General features: G+C 44.5%; 1 protein-coding gene and 1 long non-coding RNA gene across 3 annotated transcripts in view; one reads left to right on the top strand and one right to left on the bottom strand.

The window, feature by feature from the left end:
• Invadolysin (leishmanolysin-like peptidase, invadolysin) overlaps positions 1-21,572 on the bottom strand; it is a 206,404-nt gene that overhangs the window by 21,364 nt on the left and 163,468 nt on the right. Inside the window, exon 4 of the mRNA XM_046633335.2 lies at positions 12,813-12,895. Within this exon, the coding sequence (XP_046489291.1) occupies positions 12,813-12,895 (83 nt within the window). The remainder of the gene's footprint in view (positions 1-12,812; positions 12,896-21,572) is intronic.
• Positions 1-21,572, top strand: part of LOC124222419 (uncharacterized) — a 174,541-nt gene that overhangs the window by 13,170 nt on the left and 139,799 nt on the right. The window lies entirely within an intron of this gene.

The following is a 21,572-nucleotide window of genomic DNA, read 5'->3' as shown; positions in this document are numbered from 1 at the left end:
TACGAATCGGCCTGTATGCACATATAGGAGAGTCCCGCTTCTCTTTTTCCCCCGCCCGAGTTTTGTAGCCAAATTTTTTTTATCGCCTCCAGAGCTCTCGCGGAAAAACTAGCCAGAAGCAATTTTCGACATAACCGAGTCAAACGATACAACCTGACCTATCACGTTTCTTCACACTTTACAGGTCAAATATTTGCCCGAGGTAATCATTTGCTAATCGCGAATTATTAGGAGGTGTGCGAAGCCACTTTTCCAGAAGATCCGAGCAGTTCTTCGGCCGATAGATAATTTGAAACACGGATATGAAATGCCGAGTGCACTGTTTCAATCCTGATTCCAGGGGTATTGAAGGCAAATTTCACATAGGTACCCTTTTTGCAAAAGGAAGGTTTGAGATCTCGGTCGTCCTGAGTGCACGTATGCCAGACGATCCGTGACTTTGATAAACCGGGATGCAGGCCGCAATACAGCTGCTTAGACTCTCGAGCTTTGTGAAAAGTTCCTTTGATCATTCCCCCGGGAGTCGAGTTCCGTTGTATCGAGGTTATGGAAACTACGGTAGGTACGTTACGTCGCATCGGGAACACCGAGACTGCAGTGTACGACAATTAATTTTCCGACAATAAGAGTCCGCTGTTCCACGGGCAGAGGAAAATTGCTTATTACGCGGTGTCGCAGCGCTGTCGTACGGTGTGAAAAATGCGGGGAAAAATTCGCGAGTCGTGGGTGAGGAAAACGCGTGCACAATGAACTCGTACATAACCGTCGCGGAATACTTCGCAAAATTGTTCAAACGGATTCAAATCATTGCTCGGTATACTTGTTTCAGAAAAATATGTGTATAAACGTTCCTCGAATCGAAATACATCGTTCATTTTTATACTCACGCCCGACGATACCTAATCTACGCAGCGTTGAAAATACCTGTTTCTCGATCGTCTGGACGAGATCAGAAGCTGCTTCGGCCGTAGCTACTAATCTGATAGGGTATCGGATTCGAATGGCAATAATATAGGGGAAGAACTGAAACTTGGAAGATTATCGATAGGGACGGAGGGGGGAGATCGATTAAGAGTAGGTGTCTTCGGGCCTGAGCGAGAAGTGCGGAGTTTGTTTGTTCTTTGGAAATGAGGACGGGGATCGAGAAAGTCCTTAGTTAATATTGCCCGAGATAAAAGTACCGTAACGGTGTTCGGTGAGCGTTGAACGGGAGTGAGACGTAGGCCTGTTCTCACTCTTATTCTTCTTCTACTTCTTCCTTTTTTTCTCATTTTACTCCCTTCTCGAGGGTGTTAAAAAGTGCGTCTCGTAAAGTTTATCGAATCGATGTCGTTATGGAAATGAGATAGTCGCGTTCGGGGGTTGAAACGACATTGTATAAGGTATAAAATAAGGGAAATTTTCACCCGCAAATTCTCATTTCGAGATATAGAATTACCGCGTATTCAGCCTCGTGGAATATCTATATACCCATTTAAGCGATTTTCAACCCCAGGGCGAGGAATCTTCACCGATCTTGCAAGATAAAACCTTTACGCGGGCATTCCCGTGCCACGTGATCGACGTAATCCACCTCGTTTGGAATTTCACCGGGTTTTCTCTCCGGCATCCTCGGTTGCACAACCGTCCGACGATACACGCTCCACTTCTACTGCGTTGGCTGATGGACTCGACACCGTGGAATCCCCTTTCAGAGTTCCTCCAGGACCCAGAGCCGAGGATCGCCTATACATTCAATCCTGTTGACCTGCACGGCGCACTTCCAGAGCGCCATTTACCGTTTATCTGCTTGCCGAGGGTTTAAGGGTGTTTCGGTAGGTGGGCGGTACATTCCGGGAAAAAAGTTCAAAGGGAACGAAACTCGCAATCGGGGAGGAAAATTCGAGAGGCGTGCCGGATCGAGTTCAATACGATTTGCTGTATTAAATGAGGTGCATTTCTTACCGGGTTTCTCAATGACACAAGAGTCATCGGTGAAATTGCCCAAGTTGTCGGTTTAAGCTCGGATTCGTGGTTTAATAGTAAATTATGTAACAATCGCGTGGGTTTACTGCCCGAGAGAAACGAGAAATATGATCATATTTTCCGCAAATGCGGAGGAAAGGGAGAAAAAAAAGTAAAGAGTGAATAATATCCTACTTTCGCCCGGCTTTTCAGATAAAAAAATGACACAACATTACGGTTGAGTCGAGAATAAGTAGTTTTTTTCCTTAAGCTTCTTCTCGTGCTACGTATTACGATTCGAACGAAATCGATGGACTCGGTTTGTATGGATTTACGATGTTCGATCAGCTGGGACAGCGCTCTTCATAGGTGCATTTTGCAACTCGTTCATAGCATTTTCGTAATGGGTTTTAGAGTGCCAGGTAAACGAGCGAAGGCAGACAATTTTTAAAAGGGTTTCAACGCTCGGTAGTAATTAAATTTCTTGGTTTAATACACGCTTATAGGAGAGGAAAATTGTATAAAACGTGAAGAATGTAGATTTTACGTACGTAGATGTGAGCAGAGTTCGAGGTGAGGGAAATTCGTGAGTACCTAAATACGTAAAAGCAGAATAATTTTGAAGCATGTGAAAATCTGGCACTGGAAAAGATAGGAGCAAGAAATAAAGGATTTGTTTTTTTTTTTTAATTTCATATCCAATATTTGGCAGGAGGAGACGAGCCTTGAAAGCATTGAGATGTGATTTCTAATTTCTTGCGTGCTATCCGATTCACGATTTACGTTAAACGATAACTCGAGTGTTGCATTAATTAAAGTAATAATTACCAGTAGAGGGAGCGAGCGTCAGGGAGAAGAGTGGTAGAGAAAGTCAGAGAACGCAGAGAGAAATGATCAAATATTTCACGACGCTTTTAAATTAGAGGGTATTTAGGTGCCCAATGTGAGCAATTAACAGTCTCTCGGCGTAAACGCTATATATTAACACTAATTACCTTCATTAGTTATCCAGTGTTTCGCATACGAACCGTATTATTTTTCCTTCGTTTTGCGGGAAGGTAGTAGTTGGAAAAATTTTCAACTTTTCACGTTTCTCAAAACAACTTTTGGACTTGTTTCTACAATCTTCTGACAAGGTCTTCTCGCGGAACGAGTCTCGAGATAAATCTGCGATCGGTTTACTTTTAGAGCGATCAATCCGATCGTACGTAAGAACGAACGACGGACGTCTGGTGTAACGAAAACACACGACAAAATAGGTCGAGTCGCGTCGTCATCCAGTTTGCAGTTCGAGAGAAAGAGAGAAAGAGAGACGGAGAGGGAAGGGAAGATACAGTTGTACATGAAACGGCGCCCAACCTCGTCGCCTCTGCGTTGACCCAATAGCGTCGTTTCCAGCGGAAGGAGGGAAACAGAGAAACCGTCTCTCCCCGAGCAAAGCGAAAAACGATACAAACTTGTTTTCTATCTCTGCTCACCCGGAGAATCGTCGCGCTTTTCAAATCACGCGGAACCATTACCAGGCACTGCGGCAGCAGGTTTATCCTCGGATGAAAGCAATATTGCATTCAACGCGACGCTTTTCATTTTCCCACGAAACAGCCCTGAACCAAAATGGGGGGGATATCGACTGGTCAAACGGAATCAGTTCTAAAACTTCTCGCGAGAGTGAAATTTTTGGATAGACGGATTTTAATTTTTGCATTACTGGAAAGAAAAAAGAACTCGGAGATGATTTGGTTGAATTTTTTCAAAATCCGATCAGGCTTGAACGAAGTGATGTCAAACCAATGAATGAAATTTCATTTTAATCGGTTCATCCGTTTTCGAATTAGGGTGGTACTGACAAAAATGTACGTCATCGCAAATAAGTCAGGAATAGCGTGACAGATTTTTATAAAAATCTTGAAACGAACCGCGTCGATTGAGATGAAAATGATGCAAAGTTTGAATCTTTGAGCTAATTTTAGTAGCTGATTTCTTGACTTTTCTGAATACAGAGAATCAGACCTCGAAGACAGAAACGTAATTTTGCAAAAAGTTCGAAGATGCGGTTTAACTCTACGAGTCTATCAGAATCGAGGACGGCCGCGCTTCCGGCGTGGCGAGCTTCCCGGACCGCAAGCTCTTCGTTGCAGCGAGTCGCTTTGACGTGGTTACTCAGTCTTGTTCTGCGGTGTCGCGGTTACCGGTCGTTCAGCGTTCGCCGCACACAGACACATTCGGCGAGTCCTGCCTTTGCGCGGATGCTGCGTGAAGGAGGAAGAGGTGGAGGAGGAGGAGGAAGAGGAGGAGGAGAAGGATGCCAAAGCTGCCTGAGCAGCGGCTCGTAAAGTGGTCTTTGAATGTCGGACGGCGCCCGTTTTCCCGGCGAACCGTTGTCGCGTCATTAACGCCTTTGAGGCGAAGATGTAGGAGGTGAATTTCCCGTTGCAGGTCTTAAATTCCGCTCGGCACAGCCGGGAATCTAGAGGCCGTCGAAAGCGACGCCTGCGAGGTTCGTGACCTGCCTAATACGATGTTTAAGAATTCCGAGCGGCGGGCAGCGGAGCTTTAATTCGCAGGGCGGTTTTACGACCCGTCGAAAGCTGCGACGTGATTAATTTCTCGGAAAATACTAGGCGAGCTGTGAATTAACATTATGTGCGCTTTATTGGCCTACATCACTAGAAGAACAGCGGGGGGGGGGGTGTGGACGGAAACGAAATTAGAAACGAACGATCCGAACAACGTCGTTTCGTCGGAACGCGTCGCGCCTGCACGCGAATCGTAAGGGAAGTTGAGTTATTAATAGTCTGTACCGCCTTATTTTCACCCCCGTCACTTTCCTCAATTTTTTACTTTCCCTTATATTTATCTTCCCGCTGCGAGGCTCAGTCGAAAGGTAAGGACAGGCTTGATTACATACTTTCATACCCCTCCAATTTGCCCCGAGCATTTTTCTCGACTCAGGAACGAAAGTAAAACGAAAACTGATCCTTGCACGGCAAGGCTGCGCTCAAGACGACGGGATTTTATGCACCTTGATACACCGGCGCTGGTACAATATCGCGTACTTTCGGTACATTAGCCATGGTTCGGATTTCCTCGAAGAAAGAAGGGGCATTAATCTAAGGCTTTGCGAGTATAAACGGTGGAAACACAGCCGCCTTTGGGACATTAGTTCTTGATGTCAGGCTTCGCTGAGCAGACGCTTTGCCGCTGCAGGAGCGAGGATCGAGCCTTCGAGTAAATCGTTTCTCCTCCAAACGAGCGTTTCTATTTCTCTCAGATTTCAGGCATCAGTCAAGAATTTTACCCTCTTCGGATCTCCGGCGTGCCCATCGTTCTCTCATTTCGCGTCTTCGACGAAAAATCACCCCGCCTTTCCGCCCCCAAGATACCATCGTCTACCTCGAAATTGGACCTGCGGATCCTATACCGTAAAATTCAATCACTTTTTTCCTCCGTTATCCGATTCTCAAACAGCTCGCCGCGGCACAGCGAGTTTGAAAAAGCATCGCGAGAAAAAGACACACGATTTACCATTACGCGTAACAGAGTTCTGCGGCAAAAACGAAAGCAGCTTCAAAGTTTTCCCACATGAATCTTCTGTCAGATATTACACCAAAAGACAGAGTCCCCCTGTACGCAAAGGGAAAAATGAACACGTGGATTAGAATCACGTCGTTCATTCGCCCGTTAAATTGGGAACTTTTGAGGTTCCCTCGTCGGAATTGCCGGGCATTCTCTATCCTGTAAGAACAAAATGAAAATGGACCTCCGTCGGTCGGTCAGTAGCAAAGATATGAAACAAAATTTTCTCGGCAAACAGCGAACCTCGATCCTCGCCGCTCGGGGGTCGGATCCAATTTTCCTAACTTTACTGCGCGGCCGAAAATCCTCCGCCTGCTGACTGATCTGGGACTCACCGCCCACGTAAAAACGGTTTATTTTATCACATGCGGTATTACAGGACCTTCGACGGAAACGTCCCGCGGACAGGGAGCTGAGACGCGTATTTTCGCAACGTTGCGCTGACCGAGAACGCTGGAAATTCAAGGAAAATGCAGAGAGACTTTGGAAGGCAAAAAATAAGAAACACCGCGATTCGGGAGAAGTTTCACCCGTGACTTAGGCTTGCAAATTGTACGAGCGTCTAACTACAAATTCCGTGGACGTAAAGCGCGGGGGAAGGGAAAAGTTTTCGCACCCAGGATCGAAAGACAAGAATTATAAGGCTTGCAGCTCGGAATTGTTCCCGTCATCGGTTTACAGGCCGGTTTGTTGGGCAGACGAGGAGAAAACTTTGAAACGCGATTACACACGCAATTCTGCAGTGCCGCGTATAATTAAATGCAAATATTTTACAGCTACAAGAGAAGGGCTCGTCGTCATCGTCGCAGATCCCCGTTAACGATAATAAAGTTGACGTTAACAAACAACCGGAGCCAAATACTCGCGGCGGCGCAGGGCGTGGGAAATCCATTCGCTCATCCACGCGGAAACACATCCCTCGTATAATTAATGATTCTCGCGAATGTTCGCGACGTACTCTACTCATTATTTTTCCAACCTTTCCCTGCAAGCAGCGAAGCAAGCACGCGATTCGCGCCGTCTGACCGTGGAAAGAAATCGCGCATAAGTCAGGAGAATCAAGTTAGTAACGTCGTCGTAACGAAACGTTGGGGAAAAAAATCGCTATGCTTGTATCATGACGCTTAAGGACCTAAGATTTCAAAACTCGGGAAATAACGGTTATGCCTCAGCACGAATCGTCACGATAACGTTACCAACTTCGGTATGATAAAGTTCCATTCCAACATTGCAAATTTTCACCCGAAACAATTTGCAATATTGTGATAACGTTTATACCGAATGGAAAAAAATCCCCGGGACGTGTCGCATTATTTCAGGTTTTGCATATGCATGCAGGGATTGCAATAAAGCATCGAGTTTTTGCCCTGCGGTAACTCTCCGCGTTAAAACTCTGTGAGAAAAGCGACTCGTCGGAAAATTTATTGCCCTCTGAACCTGGCGGCGCGAGGCATTGCAGGTATCCGTTTAAATTCGCAGGTTGGTAAATTATTTAAAATTATTGTGCTAATCTGGGGATAAATGCGGGAAGCTTCACTCGTTAAACAATTATTAAACGGCGTCTCTGCCGTCGTCGCATTTCCCGGAGCTACGATTTATTAGTAGATTTGCGGGCGCGGTTCTCGAATTTGCGAGGTCGTTTTACGGGCTCCCACGCTGTCGCCCATTCCGCGACCATTAGATCTTTGAAAACGGTTAACGGGGGTCAAGAATGGCGGTGGTTTAACCCCTTCGCTGCATCCGGAATGTGGTAATAGTGTTTCGCATTGTTTCGCGACAATAATAACGTCCGTAACGGAGGCGAATATCAGCGTTACGAACAGCTCGCATCAAACTCCCGCTGTGCGGGCAACTTTATAAGAGGTTGGCACGCGAGTGGAAAATTTGCGACAAATTAACCTTCAACTATTTAACCAAGAGTTTATTTCCCTTGCTTTTGCAAAATAAGGGAGGGAAAAATATTCGTTCGCTAATTTTTTACCTCCCTCGGGTAATTTAATATCCGTACCCGTTTAACGTACGGCGTTTGAGGAATTTCTCTAAACTATGTCGCAACTTCTTACTTGTCAGAAAAGAGCTTATCTCCTCTTGCGTGATAAAGCGCGATCCGCTTGCAATTTTACGCGGATAACACCTGTAGCAGGTAAAATTATTATATCTAGGTATATTTTACAAGCTTCGAGATTTTCTACGAACAATTTTTGTTTTTAGTAAAAAGTTCAATCGAGCGCAAATCAACCTCAACCATTGTCTGCAAAGATCTTAGCTCTCAAAAAGGCGAGGACAAAAATTGTATACCACGCTTAATCGCATATATCAGAAGTGAAAAACAGGTCTAGTGTATAAGGCGATGGAATTCTTGAGAAGGATTAAGGATTCCACATAATTTCAAGAAGATAGATCTCGTCACGCCGACGATGTGGAATAATTAATGGTAGTCGGAGCGAGGGCGAGGCCGAGGGTGGGTTGAATATCTGGTACAAGGGTGGCGAGGGGGTCGGTTGGTTTGTATCAGTATAACCCATGCCGCGAATCTGTGGACACGGAGCAAACAGACGGTTTTGCAGTAAATGGTAGAGGGGAGATGCGACGGGCGGTTGGCTTGTTGTTTTTGGAACGAAGAATGGAAGCTGAAGGTGGATACGTTGTGAATTGAGGAGGTTATCAGACCGAAATAATAGGACGGTGCTGAGAAGCTGGCTGTCGTCAACGTACGACGACAAGAAGTCGTACAAAGAGACGATTTCTCGTCTGCCACCAGAACCGAAAATGGGCGTTCACGAAATTCATTTTTAAAGTAAAAATAAAGTGATCGTATTGTAAATTGAAATGAACGGCTAAAGCAGTCGCGTATGCAAAACTCTTCTTGAATGGAAATTCGGGAATTTTATAATCGCGAATTGAAATGTCATTGGATTTCTCTCACATTTTGGAAGCCTTAAAATTCTACAAGTTCGTCAGGACTGCAGGCGGAATTTTAATTTTGCCGCACGGATAGGTGGAGTTAACGTGAATTTCTGGACATCGGTTGACACGTATACAGGGTACAACACAGGACGGTTACAAGGATTACAAATTCAACGCTTCACGCATATGTAATAGGCGGCACCGCGTATTCGAGGTGCAAAAAATCTCTCCCATCATCCGGGCGTTCCTCTTCACCTAAGTTTCGCCATTAAATCGACCCCTGCGAGAAGGCTAAGGTCCGCAAGAAATGACAACGACGACGAGAAGGAGGATGAAGCTGGTGTCCGTTGCCGTGAGGTACCTCATCCTTCAAACGAATTTCCACCACGCCTCGTTCAGTCTTCTACAACACGCGTCGCAAGTCGATCGCTCAATTGCCCTCGACGGTAGGGAAAAAAAAAATCACCCACTCGCAGCCCTGCACGAATCGTTCGAGGATAAAAGAAAGCTCCAAGAAATAAGCCACAGTTTGAATTTCACACTTCCTGGCTTTGTCATTTTACTTCGCTGATCGTTTCGTTAATTTTTTCACCGAATTGTTGCAAGGCTGCGGATAAATGTAACGCTATATTTTCCGTTCTATTGCTGCGCGATCGCATTGGCGACGGCGAAATCGACTCGGTCAGCGTCGAAAACGAGTGAATGGAAGTGGCTCGAGGGCTGACCGCATTCGGACCGCTACTACTTGAGACCGCCGCGATAGAATTTGCGGTGGTTTCTATTCGCGTGACGGAGGTTTGAAAGTGGATGAGGCTCCTCTGCCGGTTTAGAAGAGATATCCGAGGGCCATTGTCGCGTCAAGGGTCGACGTCGCGACGCGAATTCACAGGCTCCGAGTGTTTTCCCCTCGGAATAAATTAGAAACGGTTTCCCCCGCAAGTGTTAATGAGCAGCGAGACCGGCGCGCATCCCTCGTACAAAAGAGGAGGCGACTCCGGTGCTACCGATACTCTGGCCGCTGCACGATTCGTTCGAAATCTAATGAATATTACATGAGAGGGAACGCTTTTTCGGAACACCTCGAGATCTCCTCTTACGCATAACAAGCCCGAATCCTAAATTATACAGGTCCACGAATACTTGTGAACTGAAAAATCGAAAGTAAGGTGGAGAGGATGTCTGAAGAAGAATTCGAAGCATTGGTAAACCGAACGAACAGAATAACGTCGCAATTAACGATACTCGTAAAGTTCGCTTCAATTCCTTAGCGACCGCGTGAGAACCAAATTTCTCTGATCGTAATCAAACTTCCGCAACGTTTTGGTATAATCTAATAGGTTATGCATGCGATGCACCCAAGAAACGGTTGCAGCTAACCGACAGTGATCAGGAATTGGGACGTGCAGCGAAACGTCCGTAGAAGAGCAGCGGAAGCCAAGTTATATCCGTCTCCTAAGTCGGGAGAACAAGGGTCGATATGAGGCATCGTCCTTGCGCCTCGTCGTATTTCCACCCTGGAAACGCGTGTCTCACGGTTAGAGACGTGGCTGCAGCAGCGCTGATTCCAAGTCGGCGGCACGCCCGGAGCACCAAGGATCGACGGAACCGCGCAACGGTGTTTGCCGAAGAAGTTGGCACGGAGCCGAGCTCCGTATTCCTATTCCGGAGACGACGAGCTCTTCCAGCCCTCCGCCCCTCGTCCAACCGAATCAGGAATTAGGCACCGGATATTTCCTCTCCCGCGTCCCGTTTCTGCACTTCGAAGTCACCGACGCGACTCGGTTTTACACAGGAAGGATATTCCTCCCTGCGACACGTGAATGCGTAGAGGAATTTCATTAGTCGCTGAAAACGGTCCGCGATCCTCGACGGGAACCCTCGGGCTTCTTCGTTTCCTCATTCTCGCTCTTCGAGCTTTTTTTTTTTTGTGAAAAAGCGCCGGCGGATCGTATCGACGGATTCGTGTGAGGGAAGAGGCAAAATCGCGGTTTCGTCGATCTATTTTTGGAACGGTGAAGTTCACGCGAGTTTGGACAGTGTGATGAAAAAAAAGCGATCCTTGTACGAGCTTTTACGAGTCCGTGATTGTCGAGCGCGGTAAAAGCAGCATCGTCGGGAAAAATCATTTTCCGCTGCACAAAGTCGGATCCTTCCTGCGCTTCGTCTTCGGCTCGACGTCGTATTTTCATGCCACTAGAGCTTCTGTTACGCCCAATTTAAGAGGAGAACCTCTTCCGCCTCCGATTCCCCTCCAAAATAAACGCCCGCGATTCCGGGTGCTCGGGGATTCAAACTGTCACAGATTCTAAGCCCCGGTACCAAGGCACTTATAAGCCCCCCGCTGCCAAGATTCGCGCCTTTCCTACAAATTGGAGCCTGCGTGGACGACTCGAGTTCGTTGGCGAGAATGATTGGCGTTTTTTTTTTTTTTTTTCTTTCTTTATTTTTCACGAATTCTTCGTTACCTTCCTGCAGGCAACGGTAAGGCAGGAGACGAATATCCCGGTTTCTTCAAAGGCAGTCGGGGTTAATTCGGAGAGAATGGGGTCCAACGTCTGATGCGACAATCTATAAACGAATGAGAGAGATCGGGAAAAGCGATCACAGTTTCATGCTCCAATAAATCGGAAATAACCTGACGAGGGTACGGGTATAAAATTGAAAGCCGATTGAAGCCGAAACCTCGTTTCATTGTCGACTTCTTCCTGTTTCTCAAAGCCTCCGATCCCCAAAGGATTCCTACAAAGTGCAATGGTACTAACCCTTTCTGGATAAAATTCGACGATTTTACGATCTTACAACACACGCACTCACCCAGACAAACGGGTTTTTATCCTACATCGGATTCACGCTTTAACGGAATCGCGTAAAACGGCTTTTCTACATCGCGAATAAAGTTTTTCTGCCTTTTTTTTTTCTTTTTAATTCACCGTTTCATTCAGCAACGAAACGTTTGATCACGAAACATCACCCGGCGCATGAAACAAATTGGTTTGAAATTTCGTATCGAAACACCGGGAATTGGCAAAGTCCGATCGTTCGACCTTAAATTTACAATCCTGATATTAAATTTCTCTTCTTCTGCCAAGTCTGCACAAGGACAAATGACAGTGGAATCTGTTTCCTTTCACTCGACGCGATGGAAAAATTCATCCGTGCAGAGTATGATATTACATTACAGGTAAAACGTGTATCTATCCGAAAAGTAACAATTTGAAAAATGAACAGGTATCGTCGGCCAATTATTATCGGACGTTAATGAATGAAAATTATGCATGTTACAAAACGGTACAAAATATAATTAAGCTCCTTGTCTTCGATCCGCGGAATTTAGGTATACGGGTCAGAGGCAAGATCTGCAGCGTGAGATAAAGGCTTATCGAGCGAGATAATCCAAAGTTTGAATGACGCGAATTAATTCGAGTCGGTCCCAGCGGAGCGCGGCAGTCGGGGTCGATCACTGTCGCGGGGGTGCGGAAAAAAGAGAAAGAAAAGAGGAAAATAAACGACAGAGATTTGCATAGAACATCACCGACGGTGTACATCGGAACCCCTTCCTTGCTCTCCGGTGGCACCCGGAGAGCAGTCAGAGCCGCGGCAAGACTCCCGCAATAAATCAAGCCCTGACAACGCAAATACAAATCTCCGCTATATGCATAATCGCATGCTGCTGCGGCGAGAGAGAGGGGGGGGGGGGGGGGAGAGGGGAAGAGAGATTTCGCCCCAGATGCAAACACCCTCTTCTCGTTCTCCTCGTACTCAACAGCCGTTCCGCGATAAATCTTTACCCGCGTTACTCGTGCTAATCACTCAAACATCTGTACGCGTATTCTACACGGACTATGAATTCAAATTGCAAATTAACCGCCAGTTTTCAGAGAAAATTTTTCATTCGGACACATCGTTTTTTTTTTTTTCTTGTAATAACTTTTCTTGTTTTCTTTACTTTCTTGTCCGGTATTTCTAATCATTCAACAAGGATATCTACACCGTCTGAAAATGAGTCCGAGACTTATTTCCTTTGTATAATGTAACTGATTTCGACAAGTTTCGATTTCACTCGCGAGTTGATAAAACGTTGGCCAGACGCGAATAGTATAGCTCGATTTTTCAGGGAATACTTCCAGCTGTTTCCGACTGTCAGAGATAGAATCGAGACGATGCAAACACGCGATCTTGTGGCAACGAATAGTTTTTGGGCATCAGGGCGATTCATCGTCGATTATTTTCTGACCGCTCGCGGTTGTTTTCGAGACGCAGCATGATGACTCCGAATTGTTAATTAAAGTTGCTACCAGTAAGGAATTCATGCACGGGATATCAATTTGTGATTAATATCGCACGATTCTGTAATAACGATAAATAAAGTGGACATTACAACTTACCGATTTAGACGAATCGTGTTTTTCGTCTCTCGGACCATCAGCGCTCTTTCCCAAAAATGGACGGCCTCGGGAAGAATGGTGTTCTGAAATGAGAAGACGATTTACGAGACTATCATTATTATTATTGTTGTTGTTATTGTTGTTGATGTTATTATTATCATGCCTGCACCTGGCAATCTCCTGGTTGACAGTTTTTTTTCCCCACAATTCTATACAAGAGAAAATCTAACCTAATCACATTAAGTGCAAGAATTACGCGTGCTTCGTTGATTCAAAATTCTGCCATGGACCCGCCTATTTATGTAATATACACACACGTAATAACGTATTCACGTGTATAATAATACTGAGAGAGAAAATAAAAATTCGTGTTCACAAAAGCGGAGTGGATAACTCGCGACATGCGATCCAGTCGAGCTCATGCCTAGCTAACTGAGGCTCGTAAAGCAGCGTTATAAGCAGAGGTAGGTAGGTACCTTATACGCATTGTTCAACGCGAAGATGAAACGAGTAAAAAAAAAAAAAATAAGAAAAAGGAAAGAAAACGTCCGAATAACAAGCGTAGTAAGGTAACGATAAAACAAAAGTAAAATAAATATAAAAAAATTCGATGCAATTACTCGCCTTGGCAGTTACGCTGTATCTACAATACCATGGTCAAATAAGACGCGTCACGCGATCATCACGGTTCAAATTACACCGGCATTTTGTCTCGGTGTTTCGGAGACCGAGTGTCGGTTCGAATTCTACTTGAAAGGGTCGTGGACGTAATTCGGTAGGACAGCTGCACGCGGAATATCACAAACTGATTAGACGATTTGACAAATGTTTTATGGTCGAAGCTTCTTCGATTCGAAGTTACTTCGGATTTTCGTATTGGTTTCAATGATATAGGATGGGAGTTCTTGGTCTGTTATGAGTTTGAATGATAATATAACTGACAACGATTGAGCTGTCGAATCGTAATATCATTTATTAGCTCATATGGGAAAAGCCTGAGGCATAAAAACCCATGACGTTATAACGATCTTATTTTACATGTATTATCGTTACGTGTACGTCCTATCTTTACATGACGTCAAATCGGTCTAATGAAAACGTACGTCGTTCGTTTGACTCACACCATCGGAATCTCGCGTATATGATACGTTGTTTTTCGCATTATTTTCGTGTCTCTGTACCGGGGGATCTTGAGCCGTTGCCGTTCTCTCGATCTCTGTGACAAGAACTGTTTTCGTCAACCTCGTTAGGTTGGATGTGTATCGGCCTTAGGCCTTATCGTGAACGTGTTTTCCGAAGCGAGTCGTTCTGACGACTGCTACAAATTCGCGCGCGCGTCTTCTCACTTATCCGCGAAAATCTGACACCAGTGCTGCCACGAGTCGATAAAGCGCGGCGATCTCGAGAAACTAGGATGCCGCGATATCCAACGAACTTCAGTCACCAAACAAATGTCATATGCTCGATAAATATTTTACTCCGGATTTCCGGAGTGACGTATTCTGCATGAAAATTTTGGTCTGTGTCTTTGATTATTGTTATGGGTACGAATATTTTGTCAACTTTTTCAAAGTGCTCGATCTGCAGATTGTTTCATTTTTATTTCTTTAGCGTGAATCGCAAATTTAAAAAATTAAAATCGTTTAAAATATAGTGTCTTAATTACATTTCTATACGGTGAATGAGTGATGGGATATTCACGAAAAAACATGTGAAAACGAGAGAGCATCCTACCTACGTCCATTTATTTATTTATTTTTTTTTTTTTACTATAAGGCGTGAACAAACGGTTATTACAAGGTTTTCACTCGCAGGTTCGAAGACTCTGTTATCGTTAATAGCGGGCTAATGAGCCGTATTCGTGATTAAAATGGGAACCGTTGGAAAGCTACGTTGCTGCTGATAGTCGTCGTAACAACGTTCTCCGAGATTAGAAGACGAGGCGACGCCGGTGATGATAATTAAACGATATAGCAATCGGTTAACAATAAAGTTTGAGAAATTGGAAAGCGCGATATTGCTAATTTCAACGCCACCCTTGAAGCAAATCGCTCTGTGTTTTTCACGGGTTCAAATTTTGTCTTCCTTACATTTTTTTTTTGACAAGTTCCAATTCTTTCGGAAAATTGGGAAAACAGGAAAACAGTTCCTTTTTTTCTTTCACTGCCGACCGAGATTTGCTACATGCAAATTGGTTCCATTATCGTGCCGTTTTACTTGAGAGGAAAAAAACGTTATTATTTCGTTTTTTGTTTTGTTCCCTCAGCCGGGGTTGGAGGATAGACATATATATATATATATATATATATACACACACGCACATCCGCATAGGGAGGGCGCGTTGTATCGATTTATTCAGGAAGGAAATCTAGCGTAACAGGCCGCAAAATACCTCTAAACATCCTTTTTGCGGGTTCCCGCGGTATTTCGCCCCCGAATCGAACCCCTTATCCATCACATTTCCATTCAACTGCCCGGCTCGAGGTCCTGATCCTTCACACATGCTTAGCCGGATGTGTACGCCGTATATCGCGGCAAAAGAACGCTTTTTATCCCTTCCCAGGCTGGGCGGTTGTTGTGTGGACGACGTGCACGTGGATCGAGATACCCCTTGAATAATACACCGACGGAAATATTCCCACCGTTCAAGGTGTACACGATACGGAGAAAATATTTACACCCCAAAGGGATCGGAGATGAGATATTGTACCGAATCGCAACGCCTCGAGGAAACGGATCCACGTAAATGTGTATTCAATTTTTTCGTTTCCACGCACCTTACATTACAACTTTTAGTTAAAGGTTCTTTCGTATCGTTTCACGTATGTAATGCAAATATCGTGCAATAATTATTTCATAACTCTATCCAACAGTTCTCTGAATATGCACAATTTCATTCTATTTATCAAATAAATCAAATTTTGCCACGTTTATATCTCATTTGCGCTTTCAATTATCGCTGAGCGCTCTCGAAATCGAATTAACTTCCGCAATTAACGAGAACCGTGAATATCGGAGGTATTTCGTCGGGAGAGAAACTGGAAATAAGCATATTATATCGGATGAAAAGAAGAGCTTAAGGAGACGAGTATGAAGGCAGGAACGCGGATTCGTGAGGAGTGATGGAAAAGCAAAGAGCGCGAGAGACGCTCGAGCAGCGAAATAACCAAAGGAGCGAAAATTCAATTAGGAATCAAAATACACGGGCGTAGTACGTAACAATAAAAGCTCACCGGTTTCTCAGTTAAGCTGCCGGTGCAGCAGCCATGCGGTGCAAATGCACGTTTGTACTTTACTCCCTCCTCGGGCCCGTTCCAATTTATTCGCTTAATTACCTAAAGGGTCACGCAACGTCGTCCGTCTTCTCTCTTTACACTACATCGGGGAAAATCACGCGAGTGGCAAAATTCTATTCACAGAGTCTGCAATTTCATGACAAATTCGCCTTAGACTCGGAAAATCCCGAAAAAATTGACCGTACGCAGAAAATCACCACAGAAGAGTCCAAATAGGCAAATTGGTTTAAAAATATGCATATCTTGCTGACCTGATAATCAAACATCAAAAACATATATATTAAGGGGTATGGCCACTGTAAATTTTTTGAAAAATCAATTTTTTTTTTATTGGCTTCAAAAATAGTTTAAACCCTCTAGAATAAGGAAAAAAAGGTCCCGTGCGAGAAAAATTTTTTTTTGGCCCCCAAATCATCTTCAAGCGGAAAAACTGTCCTAGATATCGCGATGGATATCGCTGTTTGCACATTCAATGGCGGCCTTACCAACGTCTTGCAAATATTCAAGATATACATACAAGATATTCACATACAACAGCACAAGAAAACAAATTTGAACTAACTGGTGATGAGAGGAATTAACGACATCAGAGTCAGGGCGGCTAGGTGGTCTAGTGGAGTAAGGCTCCGGTAAAGCATCGCTAGATACCAGGTTCGATTCCTGGCTCCGTCGTTAATTTTTCGAATTTACCAGTTTTTCAAATTTATATCTTCAAATATTCAAGATGTTGGAGGTGGAAATTGGTGTACAGTTATATAATTTCTGCATCGAAGCCGACGCCAAACGCATTACGCACGCGGAGACATCTCTGAGCGACGCGGCAAAAAGTGCGCGCGCGCTCCAAAAATCCACCAGGAAAGACGAAGAAGACGAAAATTTGGTCATCGAAGGACAAATGTATGGTGCTGGGATTGCAGACTAACGGTAAAATTTTTTTTTACCTTCGTTTTTTTATTTTTTCCAATAAAAAACTATTCGCAAAACTTTAAACGCGTTTTTCTCGAAACACGGTTTTTCAAAATGGCACGCAGCATCACTCGAACAATTTTCATTTTTTTTACTTGAAATTTTGACCAGATGTGAACATTAACATTATCTTGAGAATGTCGATCGGGATTTTCAATAACTTTATTTATTGATTTTTTATTAACAAAAAACTAGCCGTTTTTTCGTCAAAAATCAATTTTTTTTTTCAAACGCATGCCAAATCCACAAAAATTGATAATTTTTAAAATCCGATCGACATTCTCTAGCTATAACCCTCTAGATTGATGGTTTTTTTTTTTTTTGTTCTAGATTCAAAAGTGCACCAGTGGTGCTGCGTGCCGCGGAGCCCTGCAAGCAAAACATGCCCCGGGAAGATGGCTGTGGAACCGCCATTTTGTTTTTTTTTTGCTGTAAAAAAAATTTGATAATGAAGTTTAATGTATGCCCGATAACACCCTTAAAAGTTTTTTTTCAATTACTTTCAATTTTGGAAGCAAAAAATTCGTGAAAAAACCTTTTTTTTTGGACCGTTACAGTGGCGTTACCCCTTAAATGAAAACGACAAGAATCATCTTTCCGATTATCTTGTTGCGAAATATTTCGATGTAGCCAAGAATATGATGAAAACATATTTAGAATATGAAAAATAATTACTTATCAGATCCGATTTCGGTTTTCCCATCACCGCGCGGACGCATATGACGCGATATTCTAGTTAACAACATTCATTCGTTTCAAACATTCAACTACAACTTCAATCTCTAGCTCCGCTCGTTCCGATATCTATCGGCGGAGATAATGGACCTTGTGACAACTAGGACCCGTCTCCCCTTTATTAAAAAGATTCCTAGAATATTAATTTCCTGTCATCGCTTTCACGTCCATTACAATAATTACATCGTTTCCCAGATTTTCTCGGCGCCGCGTTCCATCTCAATATCCTGGAATCCAAGGGCGCTCCTTTATTATCTCCAACTTCAGCCCGTCCATTTGTCCGACTTCGGTCCATCGTCGGTTGCGAGGACGAAGGAAAGGAAGGCGGCGCCTCGTCCGTCACAATATCCCGTAACTCCTTTCGGGTTATCAGCTCCCCGAAGAAGCGGCCGCTTTCTTTTCGCTTTCCCGCTTCCTTTCAGCTTCCACATTTCTCGTCCCTGGCCGCCGGCTCGAAAGAGAGGCGCGTATAATTTCGGGTGCTTGAGAGTTTCGAATTTCCTCGTAGACGCGAAAAGGGTCGAGGTTGGTGTCGCGCGGATTTAATTTCTCCGAACGAAATCCTTTCACCCAAAGTGCCGGGGAGAGAGGAGAAGGAATTCACTCTTTTTCGAGCGCATATGAATGACGGGGACAAAAAGCTTCTCGCAGCTCGTAAGCGACGCCGATTGAACGATTTGAAACAACCCGAGGAGGAAGATTTACCGCCCGCTTCGAGGCAAAACGCCCTTCTCGAATTGCGAATAACCCCGGCAGAATTTGAGCTTGCGCGTGCTTCTATCCGAGACAAAGAATCGCGTTCGCGATTTCAATCCCCGTGACGAAAAGTAGAGGTAAAAATAAAACGTGGAAGAAACAAAGAACGAAATTTGAATTTTCGATTCTGCCACAAGCACAAGACTCCGAAGCAAACCCCGGGCAAAAATACCAGAGAAACTTCGACGCGCTAAGACGGCTATTTCAGCACGATTTCTGCCTCCCCGACGGTCGTTCATATTAAATGTAAATTCAGTCGCATTTAAATTTCAGATGTAATTAGATTCATTTGCTGCTGCAGAGGATGCGGCTGTTGAACGAGACGAGACGATAGAGGGGGAGGAATTAAGAGAAGCACGAATATACACGGTGTCGGTAATACACGCGAAAAAAATCGGGAAAAATCCCTATGCCGGCGAAATATTTCGTGCCTGAAGCTGCTAAGTAGAATTCGGTCTCCCGTCTAAATATAATAACAAGACTTGCAGGTATTTTAGATTTTCACCGAGGTTCCCGTGGAGCGAATTTACGGCTTGAACAACTGCAATTTTATTCATGAAGCGGGCGTTAGGCTTTAGATAACTAGCAGGTAATTTCAACAAAAGCCGTCTCGGGTGCTCCCTCGAATATATATGGCCGAAAGAGGGGAATGAGAAACCGTTTCGGGACAGTACAACGTGCACACGCTCCTGTACCTTCCTACCTCGAGGACACGCTTAGCACATCCTAGTGCCAATTGCTTCCGTTTTCCGCGAACGGTTTTTCGGCGTCCGATTAGAGGGATGAGGAGGACCATTTTCACTTTAGGAGAAAAAAATCAGAAATACGTAAATAAAGTTCCGAGAATTTTTTGCCAACGATTGTAAATAAAATGTCAAACAGCGCAAGGCTTCGACGCAAATATGTAGAATTCAACACGAAGTGTGAGAGGGAGGGAGCAGATCGTTGTGCGCGGCGTGCGATTTATTCAAGAGTTGAGTAAAATTTTGAACTTTCCTCGTTACGCGGGGACGAAGCTACGTGGAATTCTAGCTCGAAATAAATCCTCTTATCTGGCGATGCAATTAGCTTGAAATAAATTCTGCGGTAAACGTGCTGCTGGGTTTTACCTTAGACTCGGCTGTTCGAAAACAACGACTCATTTCGACGCGTCGTTGTTATTGTCAATTTGTTACATCCTTTCTTCGAGGAATAAAAATTTGGCACTTGGCCGTGTCGGGTATTGAAATATTCTACTCCTTACCTATCAAGAATATAATCGATTGCGCAAAGAAAACCGGAATAACCGCAGCGGCAGCGGTTGGAATTAATCAACGTTTATACACGGATTGAATTTTGTAGTTTTAATCCAAATAATACAAACGTTTCATAAACCGTTGACAAGCTGTTACAGCTGTACCTGTAAAAGTCCGTCAAATCTCGTCTGAAAATTTATCACCCATTGTACGCAGCGTTAATTGCACAATAATCCCGACTCTTCAAGGCAATCCGCAAAGAGCCAAGCAGGCCAGCCGTTCGTTGCGGATAAAGTTTGATCCCCAAGTTCCGTACACTCTGTGCGTTTGATACTTCTTATCGAGAATCCGGCCGCCGCGCTCAACCGCCATAAAGTTTCGGTTCGTTTTATGCGCTCGTATGATAATGTTATAACATCCCACCCAGCTAAACGAATTCACGGGAGTTAAGCCGTTAATTACACTTCACGCCTGCGGGACAAAATTCACTTCCACAGGTTTCACTATATTGACTAGGAAGCTTTTACGCTTCCGTCGACTCTCCATCCTTTCCTCCACTTGACGTTACGAAAGCTGTACGCTACGTAATTTTGGTATGCACACAAAACCCGTTTCATTACACTCTCTCGGCAGCTCGATGTTCGTTTAATCAAAAGCAAATTCCGTCGCGGGTTGAACAGCCCCACGTTCGATTTATTTCACCGGGTTAAGCACTTTCAATTCAGCTACAGATTTTCTAATCAATTCCATGAGAGCGCGAACGACGTTTTCCGCAGTGAAATTCGAGTGGTCAAAAGCTGTAAATAGTTTCATTGATCAAAAGTTTCGTAGTTTGTATGTAGTCTTTGGATCACTGAGGCATCCGGCAACAAACCAACCGGCTTTCACCGCGTTCGTACAACTGCTGTACTTGGCCGTAAGTTTTCAATCAAGAGTCTCGGGATCCTTTGCAAATTCGCTGGCACGATTCTGGGAAAGCCAGGTCCAGCTTTGAAAGTGGCTTAGAAGAGCCTGCGGACTAATTACAGAAGCTCAGCCGTGGGAACAACCAAAGAGGGTGGCCGCAAAAGACGAACGTTAGAAAAGTCGATTCGCGTCCGCGGTCCTAAAATACGTTCGTGGTACATGTCGGAGGTGTATCCGTAGCAAATACGTCGTCGTTCCGAGCTATCCTGGCAAAAATAACTTCCTTTTCCCCAAGGCTCGGCGCATAGGTGGTTTTACCGAGACGCCAGGCCGACTCTAAGCCAGCCCTAACTCTCACTTCAGTCCAGGATCTAGGGTAACCAAGGGAGATTTTCGGAGACCCAAACGGTTTACGTCGCGGTCGCGTTATACCTCTCGGGGGTCCTCGGAGGATTCCTGATAACATTTATTAAGAAGAACCTTCAGGGAACCGCCTCGTTAAACTCGCGTAACTATAAAGTTACGCTTCTTATACGGAGAAAGTGGGTTTACATGTTACGGCGGATTCACCGGGACGCTGTTATCCCTCCAATTTGCCGTCAGGTGTTTGCCGAAACTTGACGCAAGAAGACGAGTAAATCTGAGATGTGAAAATTAGGAAAACTTCCCCGAAACGCCCCGGATTTCAGCTTTCGCAAGACTCTAATTTTTGGAACAATTTTCAAATGGTCGTTGCACACTTTCAGGTATAGAGGTACAGCCGTGAAAAGCGAACCGCACGTGCGAGGAAAGAGAATAACGGCTCCAAGTGCAGTTTGAGAGTAACGCGGTTAACGGGTAGAAATGAATTTAAACGTCGTTGTTAG

The sequence above is a fragment of the Neodiprion pinetum genome, chromosome 6 (genome assembly GCF_021155775.2).
Source record: "Neodiprion pinetum isolate iyNeoPine1 chromosome 6, iyNeoPine1.2, whole genome shotgun sequence".
In the NCBI taxonomy this organism is placed as follows: Eukaryota; Metazoa; Arthropoda; class Insecta; order Hymenoptera; family Diprionidae; genus Neodiprion; species Neodiprion pinetum.
This window is presented reverse-complemented; position numbering and strand designations above follow the sequence as displayed.